This window comes from Oxyura jamaicensis, chromosome 12, assembly GCF_011077185.1.
Source record: "Oxyura jamaicensis isolate SHBP4307 breed ruddy duck chromosome 12, BPBGC_Ojam_1.0, whole genome shotgun sequence".
In the NCBI taxonomy this organism is placed as follows: Eukaryota; Metazoa; Chordata; class Aves; order Anseriformes; family Anatidae; genus Oxyura; species Oxyura jamaicensis.
In genome coordinates, this window is record NC_048904.1 from 9,870,094 (window position 1) to 9,897,257 (window position 27,164).

Here is a 27,164-nt window from a genome sequence, read left to right on the forward strand (position 1 = left end):
GGGACCCCCTCGCTGCTCCCCTCGCCGCCCGCAGGAAGATGCCCCTGGAGCTGCCCGCTGCCCCCCTGCAGTCAGAGGGGAGCCCCTGGGTTGCTGTCCCCAAGTGGGGCAGGGAGGGCACAGGTACGTGGGGCGCTGGGGACGTGGGGAGGTGGCACGGGGCACGCTGGTGCCCATCAGCCTGGGTAAGCCCGGGTAGGGACAGGCACCGATGGGAGGATGGGGTCCCAAACCCCAGTGTGTGGTCCTGCGGTGGGCAGGAGGTGAGGCTGGGGCACCGTGGGGTGCCAGGGTCCCCCAGAGCCATTGCCCCCCAGACTGCCCACCTTGCTGGCGTTTTCTCCCTTTGCCCCCTCCCTCCAGCTGCAGTTTTCCTGCTGGGGGCTCTCCAGCAGCTTTGGGGCAGCTCTCGGCCACCAGCATCCTCTGCCCTTTGCACCAGGAGATGTGGGGCAGGAGGGACCCCCAAAGCTGGCTCCAGGGCAGGCGTTTGAGCCCCCCGGGATGACCACGAGCTGTGGCGGACCAGGTCCTGGCCGAGGCCCTTCCAGGAGAGCTGTGCCAGGGCTGCCACAACCCTGCCCTCTGCCAGGGTCCTTCCCGGGGCCGGTGCCCCCCAGCAGCTGTCCCCAAACTGTCCCCACCACCCTGGGACCAGCCGGGATGGAGATGCTGGGAGGAAATGGCTTTGAGCCCCTCCAGCTCCGCACTGGGGGTGCTGAAAGCCCCCAAAAAACCCTCCCGGCCCGGTTGCGGGGGGGGGGGGGGGGGGGGGGGGGGGCGGGCCCCTCCCCCCCCCCCCCCGGCGGCACCGAGCTCCGGGCCGCCCCGATTAAAGGGGGCGGGAGCGCCGGGGGCCGCCTGCGCTCGGCTCGGCTCGGCACGGAGCGGCTCGGCACGGCGCCCCCGGGAGGAGGTGGGGGCTCGCAGGCTGGGTGCTGAGGGTGGGGGGACGCCGGGGGGGCGCTGGGGGGGCCGGGGAGGACGCGCTCAGCCTCCCGCTGCCGGGGTTCCCACGCTGGCCCCGCGGGGAGGTGCGCGGGGGGGCTTGGGCATCCGAGGGTCCTCGCCTTCCTCCTGCCTGCCGCGCTCGGACGGGTCGTGCCGGTGTCCCACGGGGCCAGGCTGGGTGCTGAGCCCTGGCACGGGCTCGGCGCTGAGCCCCCCGCCCTCTAACATCTCCATGCCCAGCCGGGAGCGCAGGAAGCAGCGGGGTGCGGGTGCTCGCGGGCACCCCGTGTCCCCATCCCGCCACTCCCGGGGTCGAGCACCCCGCCTGTGCCACCCCGCTGCGGGCAGGGCGCTGGGTGCCGGCGGGCAGGGGCAGCGGGGCGAGCAGCGCCGAGGCACGGCCAGGCTGGGAAGGCGCGCGGGAGCAGGCAGCGGGACGGGCCTGTGGAGGCAAGAGCCCCAGCGCACCCCGCACCCTGCCTGGCAGCCTCCCGCCCGGCCCGGGCACCGTCCTGCTGGTGCTGGGCACCGGGCAGCGAGCGGGCCCAGCCGGGGGGCACGGGGAGGGCTGGAGCCGGGCACGCACGTGGCTGTGCGCTCCCACGCGGGGCTGCTCCCTAACGTGGTTTTCCCCACGGCTCAGTTTTCCCATCCGCTGCCCGCTCGTCCTGCAGCTCTGCAGGATTTGTCGCTCACTGCGTTTGACTTCTTTTCATTGCTTCTGCCCCCCCCCCGCCCGGCACCGCCGTGCCCAGAGGCGCGGGGCAGCGGCAGCAGCACCCTGTCCCCGCTGTCCCGCAGGCTCCCACGATGAGCGGCCGGCTCCTGCTCCTCGCCGTGCTCCTGGCCCCCCCGGCTGTCGTGGCGCAGAAGAGGAGCCGAGGTGGGTGCTGAGCGCCGGGCAGCGCTGCGGGGTCTGCCCAGGCTGCAGGGGGGTGAGAGGGGGCCGGCTTCTCCTCCCCGAGGGCTCTGCAGCACCCCAAGCCCTTGAGCTTGGGCACGGGGAGCGCTGTGCAAGGGGCACCGGTGTGATGTGAGCACAGGGAGGGGGGACAGCTCCGGGGGTCCCGTGCCATGGGGTACCCGGGGTGCCAGGGGAGGGGACAGGAGCCCTGAGCACCGGTGCCGTCCCTCAGTGGTGTGCGAGGACGTGCTGGAGGCCGACATCGCCTTCCTGGTGGACGGCTCGTCCAGCATCGGCAGGAACAACTTCCGCGCCGTCCGCGCCTTCATGGAGGACCTGGTGGCACCCTTCGTGCACGCCGTGGGCGAGCGGGCGGTGCGCTTCGCCGTGGTGCAGTACAGCGATGAGCCGCGGTGAGCCATCGGGGACACGGTGTGGGGCTGCGGGACCGCGGGGCTGGGGGGTGACCTGTCCCCCTGTGCCCCCCAGGGTGGAATTCACCTTCTCCCAGCACGCCAACGGCACGGGTGTCCGGCGGGCCATCCAGCAGCTGAGCTACAAGGGCGGCAACACCCGGACCGGTGCTGGCCTTCGCTACGTCTCTGACAACTTCTTCGGTCCCACGCACGTCCGGCCCGGGGTCCCAAAGGTACACGGGGGGGGGGGAGGTATCTGGGATGCCCCAGGGGTTGCACAGGCCTGGGCTGAGCCTCACGGCTCTCCCCTGGCCCTGCAGATCTGCATCCTCATCACGGACGGCAAGTCCCAGGATGATGCTGAGCAGTCGGCCGTGAAGCTGAAGAGCCAGGGCATCAAGGTCTTCGCCGTGGGTGAGCGAGTGCCCAGCGTGCCAGCTGCCGCCCCGACCGCCGGGCGAGGGGGCTCCCAATGGGGGCTGGGGTCCCCGCCCTCACCCGCTGCCCCCGACCCCCCCCAGGGATCAAGAACGCCGACGAGAAGGAGCTGGTCCGCGTGGCCTCGGTACCCACCGACTTCTTCTTCTACTACGTCGGCGACTTCAAGCTGCTGGGCACGCTGGTGCCGCTGATGACGCGCCGGGTGTGCACGAGCTCCGGGGGCACCCTGCGCACCCTGGGTATGGGACCCCCCACATCCCCCTTTTATTTGGGGAAGAGCTCAGGACTGCTCTGGGTACAGCTGCCACGGGCCTGCGCTAACACCCGTGTCCCCATCCCCTGTGGGTTGGTCCCCCTGGGGACCTCGCCCCCCCCCCCCCCCCCCCGGGGACTTGTCTCCCACAGACGGTCCAGGCCACGCTGGCCCCTCCAACCTGGAGATCCTGGAGCGAGGCCCCGACCTGCTGCGCATCCGCTGGACCCCGGCCAGCGGCCCCGTCACCGGCTACAGGGTGCAGCACGTCCCGCTGACGGGGCTGGGGCAGCCCGTCGTGGCCGAGAGGCAGGAGGTGAGCCCCGCGCCGGCTTGGGGTCCCCGGGGTCCCCTGCCTGGCCTCGGGGTGACGCTGCCCCTGCCCAGGTGAGCCTGGGCCCCCGGGAGACCAGCGCTGTGCTGCGGGGGCTGCGCGTGGGGACGGAGTACCTGGTCACCGTCATCGCCCAGTACGCCAACAGCGTCGGCGAGTCGGTGTCGGGCCGGGCGCGCACCCGTGAGTACCCCTAAATTCCCGTGGGTACCCCTGAGCGCCCACCGGGAGGCACGGTGGGGCCCAGGCAGGTGCTGGGTGCCTGCGGGCCACGTGGGCTGATCCCCGTCCCCGCGCTGTCCCTGCGTGTCCCCAGAGAGCCGTGCCGGCGTGCTGGATTTCCGCGTGGTGGAGGCCGGAGCGTCCTTCCTGCGCCTGGCCTGGCAGCCCGGCCCCGAGCCGCCGCAGGGCTACGTCCTCAGCTACAAGGCGCAAGGTGAGGGGGGGACAAATCCCTGCGAGGGGACAGTGCCACCCGGACACCCTCGGGTGAGCGGCCAGGACTGCGGCGAGCGCACGGGCGTGCACACGCGTGTGTTTGGGCGGTGCTCGTGCCCCGGCTGCGGGGCGTGCGGGATCGCAGGCGCACGGGGGCTGGGGGGGGGCTCCCACACCCCGAGGCTCGGGGCACGCGACCCACGGGCGCACGTGGGGGGCGGGCGGCGGACCCCCACCCCGGCCGTGCCGCCGCACCTGGCGGGCCCTCCCTGCCCCCGGGTGCTGCGGTGCCCGTGCCTGGCCCCCGTCCCAGCCTCTCCCCGTGCTCCCCACCCCTGGCACTGCCTGGCATCCCCGGGGCAAGGAGCCGGCCCGCGGACACCCCTTCCCTGCCGGGCCCGACACGGGCCGTGTCCCTGCTCCTGCCCGGACCCCTGTGTGTCCCCCTGCAGGAGCAGCCCAGGGCGAGGAGAGGAGCCTGGGGGCCGGCGCGCTCTCAGCCACCCTCAGCAACCTGCGCCCCGACACCGAGTACACGGTGACGCTGCGGGCACGCCACGCGCAGCAGCCTGCGGCCACGGCCACCCTCACTGCGCGGACACGTAAGCACCGTGCGCCCATCCCCAGGCAGGGGGCAGTGGGGACAGCTCCTCAGGTCACCTCAGGGACCCCTGGGGATGGACAGGGCTCCCTGGCCTGTTGCTGCCTCGGTGGTGAGGGGTGAGCAGGGCTGGTGGCTGCGGGGTGATGCTCTGAGCCCCAAAAGCTCCTGGTGCACCCCTTCAGCTCCTTCGCAGCTTTCTGGAGGCGTCTCCACAGGAGCTTTCCCCCGTGTAGCGTAAAAATGGGGATGAAAAACCCTATAGCTTCTTGTTTAATTCAAGTCCTGAGCTTTCTGGGAAGAAACCGCGGTTTCCACAAAAGGAAGAGGGTGGTGAAAGCATCTCGGGGCAGGGCTGGGGATGAGGCCCTGGGGTAACGCCTTCTGAAAGCCTCCAGCTTTGGCAACCCAACCCCTTCAGCCGCCCCAGCCGGCCTGAACCCACAGAGAGCATTCCAGGCCCTGAAAGCAAGGCGCTGGGGGCCCGGCACCACCTGCTCGGGAGGGGAGCTCAGCGGGGTGGTGCGGCACCTGGGGGCGCAGCGCTCTGCGCCGCCCCAAACCGGGTGGTTTTGGGAGGAAAACGGTGCTCGGAGGCACCACCCGCGGGTACCACGGCCGCATCCTGCCCGCAGAGCACCCGGTGGGCGTGCAGCACATGGCCGTGCACAACGTGTCGGCGCAGAGCATGCTGCTGGCCTGGCAGCCCGTCACCGGTGCCACCGGCTACCGCCTCTCCTGGGCTGCCCTCGCAGGTGGGTCCCGTCCCCGGCGTCCCCGAGGGAGGGATGGGGACGGGAGGGCGGTGGTGGCACCGGCGCTGCTCCTCCTCCTCCTCCGGCAGGGCAGGACAGGCGCAAGGTGGAGCTGGACGCCAGGCAGACGTCGCACGTGCTGGGGGGGCTGCAGCCCGGCACGGACTACGTGGTGACGGTGGCCCCGCTCTTCGGGCAGCTGGAGGGGCCGGCGGCCTCCGTGCGGCAGAGAACGGGTACGGGGTGGGCTCGGCCCCTGCTCGCCCGCTGGCCTCTGGCTCGTCCCTGGGCAGGGACGAGGGGACGGGGTGGCACAGCCCACCGGGTCTGCTTGCAGAGGCCAGCGCGGAGCAGACGCTGCGGACCAACATCCTGGGTCCCACGGCCATCCAGGTGCTCTGGGTCGCCCTCCGCGAGGCCCGCGGCTACCGCCTGGAGTGGAAGAGAGCCACAGGTTGGGCTCGGGGCGCGCGGTCCCCGAGGTGACGTGGGGCTGGCAGCCCACGGTGACACTGCCGTCCCCGCAGGACCGGAGCCCCCCAGGACGGTGTCGCTGCCCAGCAGCGTCAGCAGCTACCAGCTGACGGGGCTGCAGCCGGGCACCGAGTACCGCATCACCCTCTACACGCTCTACGACGGCGGGGAGGTGGCCACCCCCGTCACCACCTTCCAGACGGGTGAGTGGCCCTGGGGCCGTCCCCAGCCTCGTTAGCGGTGCCCTGGGACCGAGATATCGCTCGTGGCGTGCTCCAGCTGGGACCAGAGCCCCGCGACTCCCAGCTGACCGGTCCCAGCCCGGGCTGAGGGCAGGGTGACGGCAGTGCAGCCTGGCTCCAGCTCACCGCGTCCCCTTGCAGGCGTGGAGGTGCCCGTGGGCGCCGTGACGGACCTGCGGCTCGTCGAGGACGCGGGCAGGAGGGTACGGCTGGGCTGGACCGGCGTCCCCGGCGCCACCGAGTACAAAGTGACGGTGCGCAACGCCCAGGGTGAGCCGGCGGGATGGGGATGGGGAGGGGGGGGCACCGCTGCTGGGGACCCCGGCTGGGGGTGACGCTGCTGGGGACCCCGGCCGGTGCTGAGGCTCCTGCCCTGCTCCCGGCAGATGGCACGGAGAGGACGAGGCGCGTCCCGGGCAGCCAGACGGCGCTGGAGCTGGGTGACCTCCGGGAAGGTGTCGCCTACCTGGTGCGCGTCTCAGCCCTCGTGGGTGGCCGGGAGGGCAGCGCCGCCACGCTCAGCGTCCGTGTCAGTAAGTCCACGCTGCCTGCTGTCCCCCTCGAGCACCACGGCGGCCACGGGGCCCTCGGGGGTGTCCCCGTGCTGATGCCCCGGTGTCACTGGGCGCTGCAGAGTACCCGGCAGTGGGCAGCATCTCCGAGCTGCGCGTGGCGGAGGCCGGTCCCAGCCAGCTGCAGGTCACCTGGAGGGGGCTGCCGGGCGCCGGGGGCTACCGGCTGACGTGGAGGGCCAGTGACGGTGAGTGTGGGGGCCGCGGGGTGGGGCGGTGATGCCGTGGGAGCCCTCCCCACCCCGGCTGTCTCTCCCAGGCCAGGAGCAATCCCGCTTCCTCCCTGCCGACCCCACCACCTTCACCATCGAGGGGCTGCGAGCTGGGACCGTCTATGCCATCGGTGTCTCTGCCATCGTCGACGGCCGCGAGGGTCCCCCTGTCACCACCACGGGGCGGACAGGTGAGGCAGCCCCTTGCCTGCCGATGCCAGCTGTGCCATTTGCCCTGGGGACGGGTGACAGTGGCCTTCCCCTTGTCACACAGCGCCCGAGCAGGTGGGGACAGTGTCCCGGCTGGAGGTGCAGTCGTCCAGGAGCAACGTTGCCCGCGTCACCTGGGTCGGCGTGCCGGGAGCCACCGCCTACCGCGTGGTGTGGGGCCGCAGGGACGGTACCGTGGGACGGAGACACGGGATGGGGACAGGCCCTGATGGTGGCAGGGTCCGGGGCTCACGCGTGGTCCTCGGCAGGGGGCTCGGAGAGCAGCCAGCGTGTTCCCGGCCACATCAGCTCCTTCGACATCCCCGACCTGGAGGGAGGCGTCTCCTACACCGTGAAGGTCACGGCACTCGTCGGCAACCGGGAGGGCAACCCCGTCTCCATCATCGTCACCACCCGTGAGCGCTGGGACACGGGGACAGCACTCCGGCGGGGTGCCCTAACCCCTGCCCTAACGCCTGCCCCTCTCCCTGCAGCAGAGGCAGCCCCGGTGCCCCCCGTCAGCGGGTTCCAGGTGACAGAGGCCTCGGAGCAGCGCCTGCGCCTGGCCTGGGTGCCGGTGGCCGGCAGCACCGGGTACCGCCTGGCCTGGCGGCCGGCCGAGGGTGAGTGTGGCATTGTCCCCGTCCTGCACGGCCGTGCCGTCCCCCAGCCCCTCACCTCTCTGTCCCCACGCAGGGGGGCCCCAGCGCAGCCAGCAGCTCCCGGCCGCATCCAGCTCCTACGACCTGGGGGGGCTGGAGCCCGGCCGGCGCTACCACGTCAGCATCACCAGCCTGGTGGGCGGCCGGGAGAGCTCGCCCGTCACCGTCACCGCCGTCACCGGTAAGGGGCTGCGTGGGGCCGAGGGAGCATCGCCCCTCCACCGTGGGGACCCTGTCTCGGGATGGATGAGGGTGGTGGGTGGGAGGTGGGGAGCGGGATGGGGGCTACCCCATGGGGCCGGGCCACCCCATTCTCCCCCTCGGCAGCTGTCCCCGGCCGTGTCACCAGCCTGCGGGTGACCGACGCGCGGAGAGACTCCGTGACACTCGCCTGGACCCCCGTCCCCAGTGCCTCTGGGTACGTCCTGTCCTGGAGCCCCCCTGCAGGTGAGGCGGGCATGTGGTTCTCCAGGCGGGGTCTCGCTGTCCCCAAGGGGGTCTCGCTGTCCCCAAGGGGGGCTTGCTGTCCCCATCCCCGCTGACTCTCCTTGGTTGGCAGCTGGCGGCGAGGCCCGCCGGACACTGCCGGGCACCGCCAGCTCCCAGCAGGTCTCCGGGCTGCGCCTGGGCCAGCGCTACACCTTCACCATCCGCCCGCTCCTCGGCAGCGCGCCGGGGGCCGAGACCTCCGTCAGCGAGCGCCCAGGTACCGCCGGGTGCCGTGGGGCGACGCGGGGCGGTGATGGCCCCGTGCCGGTGGCCGCCTCACCCCTTCCCCTGGCAGTCTGCAGGGACGCCCGAGGTGACATCGTCTTCCTGGTGCACGGCACCCGTGACAGCTCCTCCGGCGCCGACGCTGTCCGCACCCTTCTCTCCAACACCGTCAGCGCCCTGGGACGCCTGGGTCCCGATGGCACCCAGGTACGGGGCTGGTGGGGGACGGTGGTGCCACCCCTGTCCCCTTCGGTACTTATAAAAAAGGTGGAGAGCGGTTATTTGCTCAGGAAGACGATGATAGGACAAGGGGGAATGGTTTTAACCAGAAGAGTTTAGACGTTAGATGGAAATTCTTTGTTCAGAGGGTGGCGAGGCACCGGCACAGAGGAGCCGGGGGTGCCCCGTCCCTGGGGGTGCCCCAGGCCAGGCTGGATGGGGCTGGGGGCAGCCTGGGCTGGGGGCAGGTGCCTTTAGGGCCCCAACTGAGCCGTTCTGTGGTTCCCACGCCCCGCAGGTGGGCCTGGCCACGTACAGCTACCGCAGCCTGCCCTGGCTGCTCCTGAACCGCTCCAGCGACCTGCCCGCCGTGCTGGAGCAGATCCGCACCATGCGCTACGAGGAGCCCAGCGGCAACGCCATCGGTGAGGGGGCGAGCTGGGGCCGGGGCAGCGGCCCGCGGGACCTTACTCACACCCCCCCCCCTCGTCCTTTTTCCCTCCCCAGGGGCAGCCATCACCTTCGCCAGGACCTACCTGCTGAGCCCCGGCGCGGGGCGCCGGCCCGGCGTGCCGGCGGTGCTGGTGGTCCTGGCCGACGGCCCCTCCGGGGACGATGCCATCGCTGCGGCCAGGGACATCAAGGCCGCGGGTGAGGGGGGACAGGGTCCCTGCGGGATGGGATCCCCACGGGACGGGGACCCCCCCCCCCGGGTGCTCCGGCTCGGGTGCTGAGGGTGCTGCTGGCACAGGGGTGCGGGTGCTGGCGGTGGGCTTGGAGGGAGCGGACCGGGAGCAGCTGCGGCGCATGGTGACGGCCGAGGACCCGCGCTTCGTCTTCCCCAACCGCGGCGCGCTGCAGGAGCTGGAGGGAGAGCTCACCGACGACCTCTGCACCATCATCTCCACCAGGGTGAGGGGCCGGGCCTCCTGGGGGGAGCAGCCCCCATGGGGGGTGGTTTAGGGCTTTCCCTCCCCGGGTTGACGTGTCCTCCCCCTGTCTCGCCAGCCGGAGCCGGAGCCAAAGCCCTGCGCCGTGCAGTGCCCCAAGGTGAGCGTCCCCGTGCCGTGGGGGCTGAGTGGGCGCCGGGGACTCCTCGTCTTGCCCACGCGTGGGGCTGAGCGTGGGGCTGGCAGAGGGGTGCAGCCCCTCACCCCTTTACTCTGTCCCCTTGCAGGGCGATAAAGGGGACCCTGGTGAGGCGGTAAGTGTTTTTGGGTACTCCCCTGCAGCTGGGGGGTCTTTGTGCCCCCAAATCCTGCTTGTGACAACCCACAGTGGGTGCTGATCACTGGCTTTGTCCCCACAGGGGCCACAGGGGCGTACGGGGCAGCCGGGCCCTCCAGGAGAGCCGGTAATGTCCTGCCTGGGGGTACAGGGGGAGGTGGGGGACATCACAGCCCCCGTGTCCCCTCGTCCTGCCGGCGGGTGGGTGCCGGGGCAGGGATCGGCACAGCCCTTGCCACAGCAGTAGAGGGGACAAGCGTCCCTTGGCCACCACCTGCCACCAAGCCTGTCCTCTCTGCTGTCCCAGGGCCGCCACGGGCTGCCTGGCCCCCCAGGACCTGTAGGACCACGGGGTCCACCAGGAGAGAGCGTCGAGCAGCCAGGAAAGAAAGGGGACAGAGTGAGTGCCCCCCTACCCACACAGCCGGGGGTCCCCAGGCACAGGGACCTGGCCCCCAGGGGCCTCTTTCTGCCCCTCCATCCTCTCCCCCAAATGTGTCTGGTGAGGGGGAGCCGGGGGGAGCCCCACTGCTCCATCACACCCCGCTCGGTGTGCGGAGGGAAGGTGGCGCTGGGGCCAGCGCTGCTGGGGACACCTGTGGCACTGCCGTGACACTTCTGTCCCTCACAGGGATTCCCCGGAGCTGATGGGGCGCCAGGAAGCCCCGGCCGCCCCGGGAACCCTGGGTCCCCCGGCCAGCCGGTGAGTGTGGGTGGCCCCGTGGGTGTCCCCGTGGGTGTCCCGGCACCAGTTTTTGGGTACCAGCTGATGGCTCTGCCCATCGCTCAGCCTCCCCTGCCTGCTCCAAGCTCTGCCCACCCCTTCCTGGCACCAGGGGGTCTCCTTGGCTGGTGGGGTCACCGCTGTCCCCAGTGCGTGTCCCCCAGGCCAAGAGTTCTGGGCAGGTACCGACCGTCCTGCCTTGGCTGGAACCCCCACCCCATCCCCACCCCATCCCCACCCCATCCCCACCCCATCCCACCCCGTCCCGCCAGGGATGTGCCTTCACCTCCTGAGCTCTTGTTTTCCAGGGCACCCAGGGCGTCCCCGGCCCCCGGGGGGATCCCGTGAGTATGGCCCCATCCTCCCCAGCCCCGCGCCCCCCACGGCCCCCTGCTCACTCCCACCTTTTTCCCCCAGGGGCCGCGGGGACCGACGGGGCTTCCTGGCCTGAAGGGGGAAAAAGGCGAGCCGGTAGGTGAGGGGCACGGGGCTGTGGGGGGACATCTCACCGCCTGCACCTCCTGGGGCTGGGTGCTGGGCAGACCCCAGGGCGCGTGCTGGGATCCGTGGGGACGCCGATTTATTTTAATTTATTTTATTTATTTTATTTCTCCTCGGTCAGGGAGAGCCCAGGGTGATTGTGGATGGAGGACAGGGGCTGCCCGGACGGAAAGGGGAGCCGGGCACGCCGGTATGGACGGGGTTGTGGATGCTGGGGGGGGTCTCCACCCGCACCCCGTGCCCCCCCTTCCTGATGGAGCATCTCTCTCCCCTCCAGGGCAGCCCTGGCCCCCCCGGCAGCCCTGGCCCACGGGGGCCCTTTGGTGATCCAGGCCCTCTGGGTCCCACGGGGCCCATGGGGCCACCGGGACCTCCGGGAGACTTCGTAAAGGTACGGGGACGGGGGGACAGCCAGCAGCTTGAAGCTGCCCCCCCATGCGCTGCTCCTGGTGCTGCGTGGCTCCTTCCCTGCTGTGTTTGCTGTCTGTGCCCCCTCCATTGTCCATGCCCCTTGTGAGCCGTTGGTTGTTCCCCCCCATATCATTTGGGGGGGGTGAGGCATGAGGAGAGCCCAGACCCACCCTCACCCTCTTGCTTTTACCCTTGCAGGGGGAGAAGGGTGACCGAGGGGAGAGGGTAAGTGGCTCCACGTCCCCCTGGCTCCTCAGCCCTGGTGCCTCGACGGGGCTGAAGATGTCCCAGGGCGCTGCAGCCTCCTTGTTAGGGGCTGAGCCTTGGGGCTGTCACGCCAGGCTCACCAAGCTCACCCCTGTCTCTGCAGGGCCCCCCCGGACTCGTGGATGGGGCAGCGCCCCGAGGGGAGCCAGGCCCCCCGGTGAGTCCGGCCCCTGGGCCAGCGAAGGGGAGCGGGGCCGTGGGTGGCCGGGTGCCCCCAGGGGCTGAGCTGTCCCCTCGCTGCTCTCTTGCAGGGTCTGCCTGGGGACCCCGGCCCTCGGGGACCTGCCGGCACCCCTGGACCCAAGGGTGAGAAGGTAAGAGGGTGGTGGGACCCCCCCGGCGCTGCACCGGGGGCACACGTCCCCATCTCACGGCGTGCTGACGGCTTTCCCACCCCCCAGGGTGACGGTGAGGACGGATTGCCAGGGCCACCCGGCCGCCCAGGGGACCCAGGGGACCGGGTGAGTGTCCCGGGACAAGGCAAGGTGGGAGGTGACATCCTCCCCCCACGGGAGGTGACATCTCTGCCCTCCTCTGCAGGGCCCGCGGGGACTGCCCGGGGAGCAGGGCAGGAAGGTGAGCGGTGCGAGGCCGAAGGGTGCTCCCGCGGTGCACCCACACCCCCCAGCCCCTCTGGGGGGAGAAAAGGGGTTTGGGGGCTGTGCCAGGACCCGTGCCACCCCCCCATGGGTCCTGCCAGCCCCCAACCCCATCTTCTGTGCCAGGGAGACCGCGGGGTGCCGGGCGAGCTGGGAGAGACGGGCGAGAAGGTGAGGTGGGGCCGGGGGCTGCCTGCTTCGGTGACCTGCGGGGTCCCCGTGGCACTGGGGCGGCTGTGGCCCTGGGAGACTGCCAGGGGTCTCGGGTGGGATCTGGGGATCAGCACTGCTCCCTGCCTCATCCGTGGGGCCTGGGGCAGCGTGTGGGCTGGGAGGAAGGCTGCCTGAGATGCTCCTCTGCTTCGCTCCGCAGGGGGACCGTGGTGCGCCGGGTCCTGAGGGCGAGAAGGTAGGGGGGCTGGGGGGCTGTGGCTATGCCAGGGCAATGCCTGCCCTCCCTGGGAGCTGCAGAGCCTGGCACCTTCCTCTTCCTCTTTCTCTCCTCCTCCAGGGCGAAGTTGGAGCCCCGGGGCGGCCGGGGCCATCGGGCAGAGAGGTGAGCATGGGCGGTGGTGCTGCCGCCCTGAGGAGCACGGGGTGTCCGTGCCCTGGGTGCATGTCCCCGGGCACCGCCAGCCCCCTGAGCTCTCCTCTCCTCACCAGGGAGCTCCGGGACCAGCCGGACCACGGGGCGAGAAGGTGAGGGACAAGCAGGGTGCCAGGGGAGCTGTGGGCTGTGGGGAGGGGCCGGCACTGACACCCGTGTCTCCCCAGGGTGACCCAGGAGCGCCCGGCGAGCCCGGCCAGCCGGTAAGTGGTGCTGCCCGGCACCTGGCCCCGTGCCCGCGACAGGGAGCTGTGGCAGCGCCCAGCACTGTCCCAACACTTCTCCTGCAGGCAACCAGCGTGGCCAGTGCCAGAGGAGAGAAGGTAGCCCTGCCCCTGCCCCCGCCCCTGCCCCTTGTCGGTGTCACTGGGGCACAGCCAGGCTGGATGGTGGCACCATGGGGACACCCGTGCTGCTCCCCAGCTGCACGGCGGGGAAAGGGGAGGGCTGGGGGGGCTGATGGTGCCACTTCATCTGCTCCAGGGTGACAGAGGCTTCCCAGGACCAGAAGGACCTCCTGGCCCCAAGGGCGATGTGGGAGAGAGAGGTGCCCGCGTGAGTACTGCTGGGGCTGGGCACGGGGGCGCGCAGCCCCCCCAGACTCCCCCAGCCCCCCCGGACACCCCCTTGCTGTCACACGGTGCCGGTCCCGTTGATCCAAGCTGCTCCCCTTCGTGTTTAGGGTGCCCCTGGTCTGAGCATCCCGGGCCCGGCCGGCCCCAAAGGCGAGCAGGGCGATCGGGTGAGTCCGGGTGAGCCCGCGGGGCTGGGGCTGGGGGGGTCTGACCCCGACACCCGCCCCGGCCCCCCCGTAACACGTGCTGTCCTTCTGCGACCCCCAGGGCATCCCTGGCCTCGCCGGCAGGAGCGGCCCCAAGGTGAGAGCGTTGCAGGAGGCATCGCCCCTCCATCCATCCGTCTGTCCATCCGTCAAGCACTGGAGGGACACTGCCCGGGGGGGGGGCAGGGGATGCTGTGCTGTGCCCCTTTCCCCCCCTTTCCCACCCCCCCCCCATGCCACCCTGACCCGCTCCCCGCTTTCCTCCCCAACCTAGGGGGACCCGGGGGAGCCGGGCGAGAAGGGCGAGCCGGGCCGAGCGGGCACACCGGGGCAGGCAGGGCTGCGTGGCAAGGAGGTACGTGGGGCTGGGGGCGGGGGGGGGACACTAGAGGGTACCCCGTGGCCCCGGTTAGGGGTAGGTTGGTGGGGAGCAGCACGCAGGGACCTCGGTGACTTGTCCTTTTGTCCCCCGGCCGCTGCTGCTGACCTGCGCCTCAGGGCGAGCGTGGAGAGAAAGGTGACGAAGGCACCCCGGTGAGTGAAGCCCCTGCTGGAGCACTGCCCCCCCCTCTGCCCCCCACCCCGCTCACCCCCCTCTGTCCCGCAGGGCGAAGCAGGCCTGCCTGGCAAACCCGGAGACAGGGGCCCGCGGGTAAGCGCCGGGCTGGCGGGGGGACCGAGCCCGGGCGAGACACCCGGGTGGTTCAGGCTGACGTGTGCCCCCCTCTGCCCCCCCTGAACCAGGGGCTGCCCGGGTACCGCGGCCCCCCCGGGGAGAAGGGCGACCTTGGGGACCCGGGTCCTGAAGGCAGAAACGTGAGTAGCACCGTGGGCCTGCCCGTGGCACCCTCTCCATGGGGGTACCCTCCTGGGTACCCTCGTCCCCTCCCCGTGGGGGTACCCACATCCCGTGGGGGCACCCTCATCCCCTCCCCACCCGTCCCCTCTCCCGCAGGGCGCCCCAGGAGCACCAGGGAACAAGGGTGACCGTGGCGAGCCGGTGAGTGACGCTGGCCCCGGCGGCACGCAGCCCCCCCCTGTCCCCCGCCAGCCCTGCTGCCCCGTCCCGGCGCGCACCAGGTCCCGCTGACCCCCCTCCTCTCTCCCTTCTCGCAGGGGCCTCCTGGACCCCCAGGACGAACAGTAAGATCTGCCCAAACCCCTTTCCCTGCTGGCAGGCCGCTGCCTGCTCTGACGGCCCCTCTCTGCCCCGCAGGTGGATGGGGGGCTCGGAGGAACCGGGGAGAAGGGCGAGAAGGTAACAAACAGAACAAACGGCCTGCACCGGCGCCGTGCTGTGCTGTGGGACCGCCGCCTGTTGTGCTGGCCGCAGGCGGTGCCCTCTGAGCATGGTTCCTTCCCCCCCCCCCAGGGGGACCCCGGGGACCCTGGCGAGGACGGTGCGAAGGGTGCCAGGGGCGACACCGGCTCCCCCGGCCTGCCGGGAGAGAGGGTACGTGCGGGGGGCGAGGGGGCGGCGAGGCGAGCGGTGCTCTGGGGAGATGGGGGGTGAAAGGTGGGCACGGGGCTCCCCCTGCCCCGCCTGAGCTGCTCTCTCTCTTGCAGGGCATCGAGGGCCCCCGCGGCCCCCCTGGCACCCGGGTGAGTGCCCCCTTCCCCACGGCGGGGTCTGTGCCCTGCTCAGATCCTGCTCAGGGTGACAAGGGGCTTCCTCCCTCCTCTCCCCACCCCACAGGGTGACCCCGGGGACCGAGGCTTGCCAGGAGAGAAGGTGAGGGGCTGGGGGCTGCCCTGTGACACCCCCATCCCTGCCTGTGGTGACACCTCCCTGCCCGGGCTCTTGGGCTGGGGAAAGCGTCCTTCTGAGGCTTTTTTTTTTCCTTTTTCTCTTTACAGGGAGAGCGTGGCCCACCGGGGCTGGACGGCCGCAACGGGCTGGAAGGGAAACCTGGGCCCCCAGGGCCCCCCGGGCTGAGGGTGAGCGTGGGGCCGGGTGGGGGCACTGGGGGGCTGCGGGGGCTGGAGGAGGTGGCGGAGCACAGGAACCGTCCCACTGCTCCTCCTCTGCTTCGGGATGGAGATGCTCGTGGGAAAAGGCTGTCCCTCACGTCCTTCTTGTCCGCAGGGGGACCCGGGGAAGCAGGGGGACCCCGGCCGGGACGTAAGTACCTCCTGGGAGCACAGGCTGGGGTCGTGCTCCTGCTGGGGACATCGCAGGGCACCGAGGTCCTGCCCCGTGCTCCTTGCTTTGGGGCCGCACACCGGGACCCTGGCACCACCGTCCCCGGCCCTGCTCCTTCCTCCCAAATTCGGCTGCAGAGGCCTCCCCCCGTCTCCTCTCCCCGCAGGGGCTGCCGGGGCTGCGTGGGGAGCAGGGCCCGCCTGGCGCCGTGGGACCCCTGGGGCCGCCCGGCATCCCCGTGAGTACCGAACGCCCTGCCCCGTGGGGACGTGCCCTGCCCCGTGGGGACGTGCCCTGCCCCGTGCCCTCCGTGGATGCTCCCAGCCAGCTCCGTCTCCCCGGAGCCCCCCTGGCTGCCTGCTTTGGGGGGCTCTCACCGCCTCTGCTTCCCACTAGGGCAAACCCGGTGACGATGGCAAGCCTGGCCTCAACGGCAAGAACGTGAGTAGGGCAGGGGGGCTTGGCTTCGGGGCACCCCTGGGACCCCGAGGGCTGGCAGCCCCAATCAGACACGAAGGCGAGGGAGGTGTGGGGCGGAGGGCCCCAGCCCTGTGCCACCCGGTGCCTGTGGCAGGGGCGCTGGGCTCTGGCACTGCTTCACAGCCTCCGTCCACAGGGAGAAGACGGGACGCCAGGCGAGGATGGGAGGAAGGTGAGGAGCAGAGCCCTGGGCCCTCCCCATGCCCACGGTGGCAGCCCCCTGCCAGGGCTCTGGGGCTGGGGACACATCCTTCTGAGTCTTTTTCTTCTTTTTCTCTTTTTATTTTTATTTTTTTTAATTTTTTTCCCCTCCCCCTGGCCAGGGCGATAAAGGCGATGCCGGGGCCCCAGGCAGAGATGTGAGTACCTCCGAGCTGGGGCTCCCCCCGCCGCCCTGCGTGGCAGTGGGGTGTCCCCACAGGGGACAGTGCCTGGGCACCCACGTCCTGGGGTGACACCGCTCTCCCGGCAGGGCCGCAGCGGTGCCAAGGGCGAGCAGGGGGACAGCGGCGTGCCCGGCCCCCCCGGCCCCCCCGGTCTCCCCGGCGTCCCCGGGCAGGTCGGCCCCCCAGGCCAGGTTTGTAGTCCCCAAGCCCTCGGTGCCCCCCAGGGCCAGCAGGACCCCTGCCCCACGGCTCCCTTGGGGCACTGCCCCGTGTCTGTGGGTGCCATCGTGTCCCCTCCGTGTCTTCTAGGGGTCACCGGGCCTCCGCGGGGTTGCTGGACCCAAGGTAGGTGTGTTCCTGAGCCCAGCCCTCGGTGGTGAAGGTCTGGGGGGGGATCGTGCCCCAAGGGACGAGTCCTTTGGGGGCCCCGCTCCCCCTGACACCTTTTGCTGTATTTCAGGGGGACCCAGGGGAGCCTGGACCGCGAGGGGAGCCGGTGAGTACCCAGCACTGAGCCCGGCGAGCTGGGAGCACCCCAGAGAACCGCAGCCCTGTCTAGGCAGCACCTCGTGGTGTTAACTCTGAAACCTACTGAGGGCAGCGCCAGCCTGCTCCCCTTGCCCGCCGTACATCTCATTCCCTCTCACCCTAAATATAGGGGCGACCTGGCGTCCGTGGCGACCCCGGGACTGCAGTGGTGAGTTCCCCACCGCCCCACGGGGCTGGAGGAGCCCCCAGAGCCCCGGCGGTGGCAGCAGCACGACGCCAGCTCCCTGTTTAATGTCCTTCTGTTGCAGAACATCGAGCGGAGCCTGGAAGCCCTCGGCATCAAGGTGGGCGGGCTGGGGCTGCCCTGCGCTCGGTGGGGCTGGGGATGTGCCGTGCCTCGTTCCTGAGCCGTGCCTCGTTCCTCCCTCCCAGGTCTCATCCCTTAAGGAGCTCACGGGTGCCTACGACGGGAGCTCGGACTCGTTTCTGCCCGTGTCCGAGCGGCTGCGGGGGCCGAAGGGCAGCCGCGGGGAGCCAGGAGAGAGGGGCCCCCCAGGACGGGAGGTGAGCGCTGCGGGACTCCGGGAGCCCCCGTGGGCACCTTCCCACCCCCGTGCTGTGCCCAAATTCACGGCCCTGCGTCCCCCTTCCCAGCTAGCTCAGAGATCCGACGGATCCAAGCCTCTTGGGTGCCCACCTCACAGCCTGGCATGGTTGTGGTTGTTTTTTTCTTGCAGGGTTCCTTAGGCTTCCCCGGTGAGCGAGGACCCAAAGGTGACAAAGGGGACCAAGGCGCCCCCGGCCCCCAGGGCCCCGCGGGCCGGGCTGTGGGCGAGCGGGGCCCCGAGGGGCCGCCCGGGCAGCCGGGGGAGCCTGGCAAGCCGGGCATCCCAGGGGTGCCGGGCCGGGCCGGGGAGCTGGGGGAGGCCGGGCGGCCCGGCGAGAAGGTGAGTGAAGGGGTGCGGGCTGGGGGACCTGTCCCCCCAGGTTGGGAACAGATTGGTGACCTCCCACTGCCTCCTTTCCCCAGGGTGACCGAGGCGAGAAGGGTGACCGGGGTGAGCAGGTGAGGCAGAACGGGGACAGTGCCCCCCCTCTGTCCCCCGGTGCTGTGTCCTCCCTCTGATGGGGGTCCCACGGGGACCAGGACCAGCCACGCAGGGGCTGGCCCTGCCCCGTTTTCCTCCGCTGTCCCTTTGATGCTCCCCCTGTTTTCCTTATGGCTAGGGCAGAGATGGCTTGCCAGGCCCCCCAGGCCCCCCAGGGCCCAAGGTAGGTGACGGATGCTGCCAGGGACCCTCTCCAAGAGGTGCCAGCTGGTGCCTCTGTGGTGGGTGTCCACGTCCGGCCCCCTGGCACGGGGGGGCTCGGGGAGGGCTGTGCCACTGGGGGACCTCCCGTGGGTCCCCCGGGTGCCAGCCCTGCCGGCGCTGTGCCCGCAGGCCGACGTGATGGAGGGCAGCCTGATGGGCTTCCCAGGAGAGCGCGGCCCCCCCGGTCCCAAGGGAGCAAAGGTGCGTGTCCGGGGAGAAAGGAGCAGGGCGACGATGGAGCCAGCCCCCCAGAGCTGTCTGGGGACGGTGTGACAACCCCACAGCTGCCACGAGCTGGGCTGGGACAGGGGGCAGCGAGTGGGCATCCCAGCTGCGGCACGTGAGGCTGGCAACATCCCCTCTTCCTCTTCCTCCTCCTCCTCCTCCTCCCTGCAGGGTGAGCCAGGTGCCGAGGGCGAGCGAGGACCCAAAGGAGATAAGGTCTGCGTGTAGTAAGTCTCCCGTGGCTCCTCCGCTTCTCTCTTCCTCCTGCGCTCCCTTTCTGGGCTCGGCACCAGCTCTCTGCTCTCCCCTCTCCCTGTGCTGCCAGCGAAGCCCCGGGCAGGGGCGCAGCTGGGGACGCCCCTCTCTGGGTGCAAGCGGGACGTGGGGGCGGGCGGGGGGACGGGGACGGCCCTGCCTGCAGCGCAGGTCCAACAACCCCGCGCCTCTCCCCACGGCAGGGCGAAGGCGGGCCGCGGGGAGAGCGAGGAGAGCCTGGCGAGAAGGGCAGGGATGGCTCCCCGGTGAGTATGGCACTGGACCTCTATCCCCATCATCCCCATGGTCTCCATCCCCATGGTCTCCATCCCCATGGTGTCCATCCCCATGGTCTCCCCATCCCCGTCATCCCCATGGTGTCCATCCCCATCCCCATCATCCCCATTGTCTCCATCCCCATGGTTTCCATCCCAGTCATCCCCATGGTCTCCACCCCCATCTCCATCATCCCCATGGTCTCCATCCCCATCCCCACCGCCCCCACAGCCCCATCCCCACCCCACTGTCTCCACCTCTTCTTCCAGGGCCTCCCAGGAGAGAGGGGTCTGGCTGGCCCCGAGGGGAAGCCGGTGAGTGGGGGATGCAGGGGGGGGATGCGTTCTGGGAGGTGTGGGAAGGTCCCGTGGTCCCACAGCAGCTGCCACCAGCCCCAGCGGGAGCATTCACGTGTTGTTTGCCTCCTTCCCTCCCCCACAGGGCCTGCAGGGCTTTAGAGGCCCCCCCGGCCCCCCAGTAAGTCCCCCGCAGCTGGGTACTGCGCAGTGGCACCGTGCTCATCCCCTGGGGAGCCTCTGGGGCAAGCGGGGCCGCTTAGGGGTGCTGGGGTCCCGCTTACCCCCTGGCTCTGACGTGCTTCTTTGCAGGGCTTGCCAGGCTTCCCCGGCGTGCTGGGACGCCCGGTAGGTTCCCGTCCCCCCCGCGTGTCCCTGTCCCCCTGCGTGTCACCATCCCCCTGGCTCTTGCTCTGTGGGCGCTTGGCACGGCGCATCCTGGTGGGATCTGGCCGGGCTTGTCCCTGCTCGGAGCGAGTGCCCAGAGCCAGCGTGCACCGGGCACCCACCGACCGCATCTCTTCCTCCCCCCCAGGGCAACCAGGGAGAGCCGGGGCCGCCAGGACCTCCGGTAAGGACCCCCCCGTGTCCCCGTGCTGGGACCACGCTGTCCTCGTGCCCCCTCCTCGTCCCCAGGAGCTGTGCCACCAGCTGGCACCACAATGTCACCTTGTTCCCTGCAGGGCAGCGCTGGCCCCCCAGGGACCCAGGGCCCAGCCGGGATGAAGGTACATCATCATCATCGTCACCATCATCACATTTGACCCTGCAGAGGAAAGCGCGGTGCCCTGCTGGCACATGGGGCCGGTCCCCTGCTGGAGCCAGCCCCTGGGGGGCTCAGGGGACGTGGGGACGCGGTGTGGCTGTGGGGGCAGGGGTGTTGGGGCATGGGGACCGACACGGGTGCTGTCTCCACAGGGTGACCCCGGGGAGCCTGGTGCCAGCGTCCGGGTGAGCCTCCACTCCCCCCCACCTGGTCCCCGAACCCTTCCCAGGGGACAGCGGAGGTCCCAGCTGTCCCGGGGTGGCATCTCCTCTCTGACCCCGCTCTTTCCACTGCAGGGCTTGCCTGGTCCCCAGGGCAGCATGGGGCTGCCCGGCCCCCCCGGCCCCCCTGGCCTGGTGGTAGGTATCTGCAGGCACCCATCCCTTGAGACCTTCCCGTCCCCGTCCATGGGCCGTGGCTTAATTTTCGGTCGCGTCCCCATTACAGGGTCCTCAGGGTGCCCCCGGGCTGCCAGGACAAGCGGTGAGCGTGCCTTTCCCCCACCCCCCCCCCCCATCATCCCGCGGGGACGCCGGCCCCCAGGGGCTGGGGGGCTGCGGGGCGCGCACAGCCCCATCCCCGCCGTGCCGTCCGCAGGGGGAGAGCGGCAAGCCGGGCGTGCCGGGCCGGGACGGCGTGTCGGGGAAGGACGGCGAGCCGGGGATGCCCGGGAAGACGGTAACGAGGCCGGGCAGCACGGTGCCATCGCTCCGGGGCTGTAGGGCTCAGCACGGGCCGCGGAGCTTTGGCAGCAGCGGCTGAGGGCTGCGTGCTTTGTGCCAGGGTGTGCCGGGACCTTCGGGCCCTGCCGGCCCCAAAGGGGAGCCAGGGGACGCCGGAGCCCCGGGGCAGGTAAGTGCAGGGCTCCCTGCAGCCTCCCCTGCTCGCCGGGACGCACCAGACCCCCCCTAACCTGACGCCTCTCTCCACTGTGCCCCAGGCCATCGTTGGCCCCCCTGGTGCCAAGGGCGAGAAGGTAAGGAGCTGGGGACGTGGGGGGGACGTGGGGGGGACGTGGGGGGGACGTGGGGGGGGCGTGGGGGGGGGGGCCCCCCCCCCCCGGGACCGGGGGGCCGCGGGGGGCCCGGCCCCCCCCCCCCCCCCCCCCCCCCGTGCTGCTCTCCCATCCCTAACGCCTCTCTCCCCCTCCCCAGGGATCCAAGGGTGCCCGGGGCTTGCCCGGCCCCAAGGGAGAGAAGGTGAGGAGCTGCCCCAGGCACGGAGGGGGCCGTGGGGGTGCTGGGCTCCATGGGGGTCTGGCGCCTCTGCTGCCCCCCCCCCCCCCTTCCCCCCCCCCCCCCACTACTGTCTGCTTGTGTCCCCCTGCCAGGGGGAGCCTGGTGGATCCGGAGAGCCGGGAGACCCCGGGGAAGACGTGAGTAGGGGGCACGGGGGGGACGGCAGCACCGTCACCTCCCAAAGGGAGCCCCCCCTTACCCCGTGCCCCAGCCACCCCCCAAAACCCAGCCCTCCCTGACGGCTCCGTGTCCTTGCAGGGTGCCAAGGGGGCGTCCGGAGCCAAGGGGGAGAAGGTGAGTGTCACTGCCGCGGGGACACGCTGCCCGGGCACCCCGTGCCCCCCGGGGGTGACCGTCCCTGTGCTCTCTGCCACCACGCAGGGCTCTCCGGGTGTCGGTGTGCGGGGACCTCCAGGACAGGATGGGCCTCCGGGCTTGAAGGTAGCCCCTGTCCCTGTCCCTGTGTCCCCCGGCTCTCGCCATTTCCCAGGTGCCCGGTGCCGTCCCGGCCCAGCCGGCCAAGGCAGAAGCACGTTCCCATTTCCCTGGGCCACGTCTCTTTCCTCCCCGCTGCAGGGTGACATCGGCCTGCCAGGACCCCCAGGACCCCCGGGCTTAGCGGGCATCGCCGGGGCACCGGGACAGCCGGGCCTGAGAGGGGACAGCGGGCAGCCTGGCGCGCCGGGTCCCCCGGGAGAGCGGGTAACGGCAGCGGCCAGCACCCGGCCTTGCCGACGGGGCGGCCTCGGGCAGCCCCAGCGGGGTCTCAGCAGCCCCGGTCCCTGCCCCGGTCCCTGCCCGCTCAGCACCGTGTCCCCACCAGGGGCTGATCGGCTTTCCCGGGAGGGACGGCACCGCCGGATCACCAGGACCCCTGGGACCCCCGGGGCCAGCGGTGAGTACGGGGGGCTCCGGTACCGCGGTGTCCCCAGGGCGGGGGCAGGATCCGTCCCTGGTCCCATCCTGGCCCAGGCAGGGTGACAGGGCCCCAGCTCGCTGACCCCTCTCCTCTCTTTCAGGGCACACCCGGGGCCTCTGGCCAGAAGGGTGACAAGGTGAGACTGGGGACGGCCCTATAGCACGGGGGGCGTGGGGCTGCAGCCCCCACCGGGGGTGGTGCTGAGCCCACTCCGGACGATGGCACGTGGGCACCTGCCCTGCGGGGCAGTACGGGGGGGGTCACGGGATGTCCCCTGGCACGGTGGGGGGGGGGACACAGCCCAGCTGGGGCCATGGGCAGCTGATACGGGGACGAGATCTTGTTCCCCCCGCAGGGTGACCCCGGGGCCGGGCTGCCTGGAGCCAGAGGCGAGCGTGGCGACCCAGGACCGCGGGTAGGCACCACCACAGCCCCCCCATCCCACTGCCAGCCCCCCCCTGTGTCCCCACCACAGGCACAGGGTTCCACTGGGGGTGCCCCCATCCCAGACCCCTTCCCTCACGTGCCTTTTTCTCCTCTTCGCAGGGTGAAGACGGGCGCCCGGGGCTGGCAGGTGATCGCGGGCCGACGGTACGTACCCACAGCTCACTGCCCCCCCAGCTGTGTGTGTTCCCCCCCCAACCACCCTCTCCTCTGTCCCGCAGGGCTTGCCTGGGGCCCGAGGGGAGCGCGGGGACAAGGTAAGGGGGGCTGGGGAGCTGGGAGGGGGGACACCTCCCCAGGGAGGTGCTGCCCCCCCCTTCCATCTTCACGACATCTCACCGCCCCGTCCCCGCAGGGAGACGTCGGGGCCGTGGGGCCCAAGGGAGACAAGGTGAGACCCCGGGGCTGGGGTGGCAGCGGGGGGCTCAGCGGTGCCGTGCCCCCACCTTGCTCACCCCAAATCTCTCACAGGGCGATACCGTCGTGGTGGAGGGACCCGCCGGGGTGCGGGGCAGCAAGGGGGAGCCGGTAAGAGCCGGGGGGCTCCTCGCTGCCTGGGGGGCACGTTGTCCCCACGGTCCTGCGCTGGGGAGCTGGCTCCCCCCATCCCAACGTGCATCTCCCTGACCCCATCCCTCCGCTTCCTCCTCTGCAGGGAGACCGTGGCCTGAAGGGCTCGGAAGGGGACAAGGGGGACAAGGGCGAGCAGGGCATGCCCGGAGAGAAGGTACGGGGCTGGGGGACACGCAGGGCTGCGGGGACCCAGGCACGTCTGCGTCCCCGTGCCCCACGTTTTTGCTTGCAGGGGGCGAGGGGCGAGCAGGGCGAGAAGGGCTCCACGGGATTCCCGGGGGCACGCGGCCCCGGCGGGCAGAAGGTAAGGGGCTGGGCACCCGCTGGGGGTGCTGGGCTCTCCGTCCCCTCGCCTGAGCCCTGCCTTTGCCTTTGCCTTTGCAGGGAGAAGTCGGTGCACCGGGGGAGCCGGGAGAGCCGGTGAGGAGCCGCGTCTCGGTGCTGCTGCCACGCTGCGACGGGGCAGGATGGGTCCCCGTCACGCTGTGCGCTTCCCGCAGGGCCAGCCCGGCCGGGACGGCATCGCTGGAGCCCGGGGAGAGAAGGGGGACGTGGGGCACCTGGGCATGCGTGGCCCCAAGGTGGGTTGTGGTCCCCTCTGCGTGACGGCCAGCACCCGCGCCGGCCGGGCAGGGCTCTGACTCCCCGTGTCCCCGCAGGGTGACCGCGGCATGAAAGGCGCCTGCGGCCTCGACGGGGACAAGGGCGAGAAGGTGAGCGGGTGCCCACGCTGCGGAGCCCCTCTGTCCGTCCCGCAGCCACCAGCTGGGGATGGCTGAGCCCGGATCTCAGCCCCACGGCGGTGATACAGGGACCCCGGTGAGGGTCCCCTGCTCGGGGTGAGCCCCGAGGATGAGGGCTGACGCCCACCCTGCCTCTCTCCTGCCTGCTGTAGGGAGAGCCGGGGCTGCCGGGGCGATCCGGACTGCCGGGGAGGAAAGGCGAGCCGGTAAGTGTTGGGGTGGCACTGGGATGGGGGGGGGGACGCACAGCAGGGGCTCACCGAGGTCTGCTTCATCCCACAGGGAGAGCTGGGGCTGTCGGGAGTGCCGGGGGTCCCCGGGAAGGAGGGACTCATGGGACCCAAGGTAGGGCAGGGAGAAGCCGCGCTGGGACCTCGGGGATGGTCCTGGGACTGCTTCCCCCTGGTCCCCCGCTGCCTGCGCCTTCCTCTCCCCAGGGCGACCGGGGATTCGACGGGCAGCAGGGAGCCAAAGGAGACCAGGGGGAGAAAGGAGACCGGGTGAGTGGGCTGGGAGGGGACGTATCCATCGCACTGCTCTGCCTTCACCAGCATCAAGCCTTGCTCCAAGGGGCATCGGAGCCCAACGCTCCCAAAAGAGCCACCCAGGGCTCTGCGCTGCGTGACTGCACTGGGTGATAAAGCGACTTTAAAGAAGGAGCCGAGGGGGAGCTGGTGTTTTGGGGACAGCCCAGCTGTGGGGCCAGGGCATGCCCCGGTGCCCCCTGTGGGACGTCCCCAGCCCGTCCCTCTGCTCTCCCACAGGGTTCTCCAGGCGTTATCGGTGCCCCCGGCCCCCGGGGCAGTGACGGGGCTCCCGGCCCCCCCGGCCCCCCTGGCAGTGTCGGCCCGCGAGGTCCCGAGGGCATGCAGGGCCAGAAGGTGAGTCCTGTCCCTGGAGAGACCAAGGAGGTGGTGAGGCATCAGGAGCCGTGTCCCAGCTCTGTACCTGCCCTGCCAGCTCGGTGGCTTTGGGGACCTCCCTTGTGTCCCCCTGCCCAGGGAGGGGCTGGGAACGGGGAGGTTTGGGGCCCTTGTCCTGGGGCTGGGCTGGACCCAGGGCACCGGGGAGGGCAGGGAGACTCTGGGGCTCGCAGGGGAGCCACCAGCCAGACCCTGAGCCCGTGTCCTTTGCAGGGGGAGAGAGGCCCCCCCGGGCAGGCGGTGATGGGGGCTCGCGGCGTGCCCGGCATCCCCGGCGAGCGAGGAGAGCAGGTGGGTGAGCGGGCACCCGGCCCTGCCCCAGGGAGCCCCGGGCACGGCTCCCACCTCTGCTCTGCTTGTCCCTAGGGCAGTCCCGGCGCTGAGGGGCTCCGCGGGGAGAAGGGGGAGCCGGGCATGACGGTAAGGGGCTGGGGGACCCCGGCACGGGGGTGGCGGGGTGGGAAGGGCACCAGGTCTGTCCTGTTGATGATGACGGAGGAGCACACCCCACCTCCGGGTACATTTTCCCTCATCTCTAATCCTCATTTCCCTCGGGACACGCATCGTTCCCCTGCTCGTCGGCAGGAGGAGGAGATCCGGGCCTACGTCAGGCAGGAGATGAGCCAGCACTGCGGTGAGCATCCCCTGCCCACCCCGGGGCTGGGGGTCTGCCTGCACAGCCCCTGACCCCCCAGTCCCCGACCCCCCCAGCCCCTAACCCTAACCCACCCCCTCTGTCCCACAGCGTGCGGAGGGCAGCTCCCGCGGCGCCTGGATTCCCGTGAGCACTCAGGTTGTGTCCCCGTCCCTTTCCCTGTGCCCCTGCCCCTCTTGGCTGCGCTCCCAGATAGGCCACCAGTTTTTGGGGGGCTGGAGGCCACCGGGACCCCCTGGGACCCCTTGGTCCTCGCTGTGGTGCGGGGAGCCAGGGCTGGGACAGGCGACGTGGCTGGGGATGGGGGCACAGCGGTGGGTGGGATGGGGCACGGGGGCTGCGGGGGGGGGGGCACGGGAAGAGCTGGGTGTTTGTCTCCAAGGAGGCTGGGGGAGCCAGGCCAGGAGCATCCTTCACGCTGCCCACGGAGGAGGAAGAAGTGTCCGCCAGGAGAGGGAACACGGCCCAACAGGTGATGGAGAGCCTGGGACCCCCTCCCCAGAGGAGCCGCGTGGCATCCCTGCTGTGCCCGGGGCTGGCAGCGGGCACCTCCGAGCCTCTGGGGGAGGCGGGGTCCCCATGCCCCCATCCCTGGGCTGCAGCAGTGCCCGGGAGGTGCTGGGCTGCTCCGCACCCTCAAGGGGAAGGTTTCCCTTGGGGAGCAGGAGAAAAGCGCCCCAGGTTCTGCTCACATCCCCACCGCTGCCCGTGCTGTCCTTCCCCCCCCAGGTCTCTTCCCCCAGCCGCTTCCCGCTCCCGGCGCTCACCTCGTCCCTGTGCTGAAGCTGTCACACGCCGAGGAGGAGGAGGAGGAGGAGGGTGAGTGCCATCCCTCTGCTTTTTGTCACCGTCCCTTTTACCCCTGCTCTGCAGCTGCCCAGCCCTCTGCTCACAAGCACCCAGGGGTGCCCAAATCCCCAGGGGTGGTGTTGGGGGGTGACGGGGGCTGCTGACGGCGGGTGCTGCCTGCAGGGCAGGACAGGCACGTCCTCACGGACACCAACGACCTGGAGTACGACAGCGCCTACGGGGATGAAGAGGAGGAAGACTACGAGGCAGCCCCGGAGGCGGAGAGCTCAGAGCAGCCTGCTGCCAACGGTGAGCTCCCGCTGCCCGCAGGGAGAGCGGCAGGGCTGGAGGTGCCGCGGTGCGGGGCTGCCCCATGCCTCCAGCACCGCTGTGCCCTCACCACCGCCCCGTGTCCCTGCAGCCTGGCCCTGTGGGCAGCCCCTGGACGAGGGGGGCTGCGAGCGCTACACGCTGCGCTGGTACTACAGCCAAAGAGCCGCCGAGTGCCGGCCCTTCGTCTACAGCGGCTGCGGGGGCAACGGCAACCGCTTCGGCAGCCGCCGGGACTGCGAGCTGCGCTGCGGGCGGCACGCGGGGGCAGGTAGGCACGGCACGGCGCCACGTGGGCTGTGTTGGCACGGAGCAGGGACGATGCTCTGATGCCACCTCGCCTCTCTCCGCAGGTGCCCCCCGGGGCGGTGCCGGCAGCGCTGCGGGCGGGCGGCCGGAGGTGTAG

The 27,164-nt window shown here is 71.3% G+C and overlaps 1 protein-coding gene across 1 annotated transcript; it reads left to right on the forward strand.

Annotated features, from left to right (window-relative positions):
- The first annotated feature begins 809 nt into the window (after positions 1-809).
- On the forward strand, positions 810-27,164 carry COL7A1 (collagen type VII alpha 1 chain). The gene is made up of 119 exons (XM_035337896.1): positions 810-930; positions 1,746-1,834; positions 2,088-2,268; positions 2,345-2,504; positions 2,592-2,685; positions 2,793-2,951; positions 3,118-3,281; positions 3,353-3,482; positions 3,616-3,735; positions 4,190-4,339; positions 4,974-5,093; positions 5,180-5,329; positions 5,431-5,547; positions 5,621-5,770; positions 5,951-6,079; positions 6,196-6,342; positions 6,444-6,569; positions 6,641-6,784; positions 6,868-6,993; positions 7,073-7,219; positions 7,298-7,426; positions 7,500-7,646; positions 7,793-7,912; positions 8,022-8,171; positions 8,250-8,386; positions 8,697-8,823; positions 8,906-9,049; positions 9,150-9,310; positions 9,407-9,448; positions 9,576-9,602; positions 9,717-9,752; positions 9,933-10,025; positions 10,257-10,328; positions 10,658-10,693; positions 10,767-10,820; positions 10,972-11,040; positions 11,128-11,241; positions 11,460-11,486; positions 11,632-11,685; positions 11,780-11,842; positions 11,930-11,989; positions 12,069-12,104; positions 12,254-12,298; positions 12,501-12,536; positions 12,639-12,683; positions 12,791-12,826; positions 12,902-12,937; positions 13,025-13,057; positions 13,218-13,289; positions 13,417-13,476; positions 13,577-13,612; positions 13,790-13,870; positions 14,014-14,049; positions 14,123-14,167; positions 14,260-14,331; positions 14,471-14,515; positions 14,632-14,658; positions 14,732-14,773; positions 14,888-14,968; positions 15,082-15,117; positions 15,212-15,247; positions 15,373-15,453; positions 15,602-15,637; positions 15,825-15,896; positions 16,055-16,099; positions 16,275-16,310; positions 16,462-16,497; positions 16,611-16,715; positions 16,834-16,869; positions 16,985-17,020; positions 17,183-17,221; positions 17,322-17,357; positions 17,446-17,577; positions 17,751-17,960; positions 18,044-18,079; positions 18,241-18,285; positions 18,456-18,527; positions 18,723-18,767; positions 19,010-19,072; positions 19,352-19,396; positions 19,691-19,726; positions 19,914-19,949; positions 20,062-20,106; positions 20,297-20,329; positions 20,441-20,503; positions 20,592-20,627; positions 20,742-20,822; positions 20,928-20,996; positions 21,085-21,120; positions 21,299-21,343; positions 21,475-21,519; positions 21,641-21,676; positions 21,764-21,823; positions 21,959-22,084; positions 22,206-22,277; positions 22,402-22,437; positions 22,657-22,716; positions 22,848-22,892; positions 22,967-23,002; positions 23,101-23,136; positions 23,217-23,273; positions 23,401-23,472; positions 23,551-23,622; positions 23,703-23,738; positions 23,819-23,899; positions 23,978-24,031; positions 24,214-24,267; positions 24,344-24,406; positions 24,499-24,561; positions 24,826-24,942; positions 25,198-25,275; positions 25,351-25,404; positions 25,570-25,618; positions 25,730-25,777; positions 26,022-26,111; positions 26,369-26,463; positions 26,608-26,737; positions 26,850-27,029; positions 27,112-27,164. The coding sequence occupies exons 2-119, from the start codon at positions 1,762-1,764 to the stop codon at positions 27,162-27,164; spliced, it is 9,069 nt and encodes a 3,022-aa protein (XP_035193787.1). The 5' UTR covers positions 810-930; positions 1,746-1,761.

Bases quoted from the DNA above. Each gene is read 5' to 3' on its own strand.
- COL7A1 (XM_035337896.1), top strand. From the start codon at position 1,762: ATGAGCGGCCGGCTCCTGCTCCTCGCCGTGCTCCTGGCCCCCCCGGCT. The intron at 20,330-20,440 runs GTGAGCCTCCAC...TTTCCACTGCAG, and splicing joins AGCCTGGTGCCAGCGTCCGG to GGCTTGCCTGGTCCCCAGGG. The intron at 23,003-23,100 runs GTAAGGGGGGCT...CCGTCCCCGCAG, and splicing joins GAGGGGAGCGCGGGGACAAG to GGAGACGTCGGGGCCGTGGG.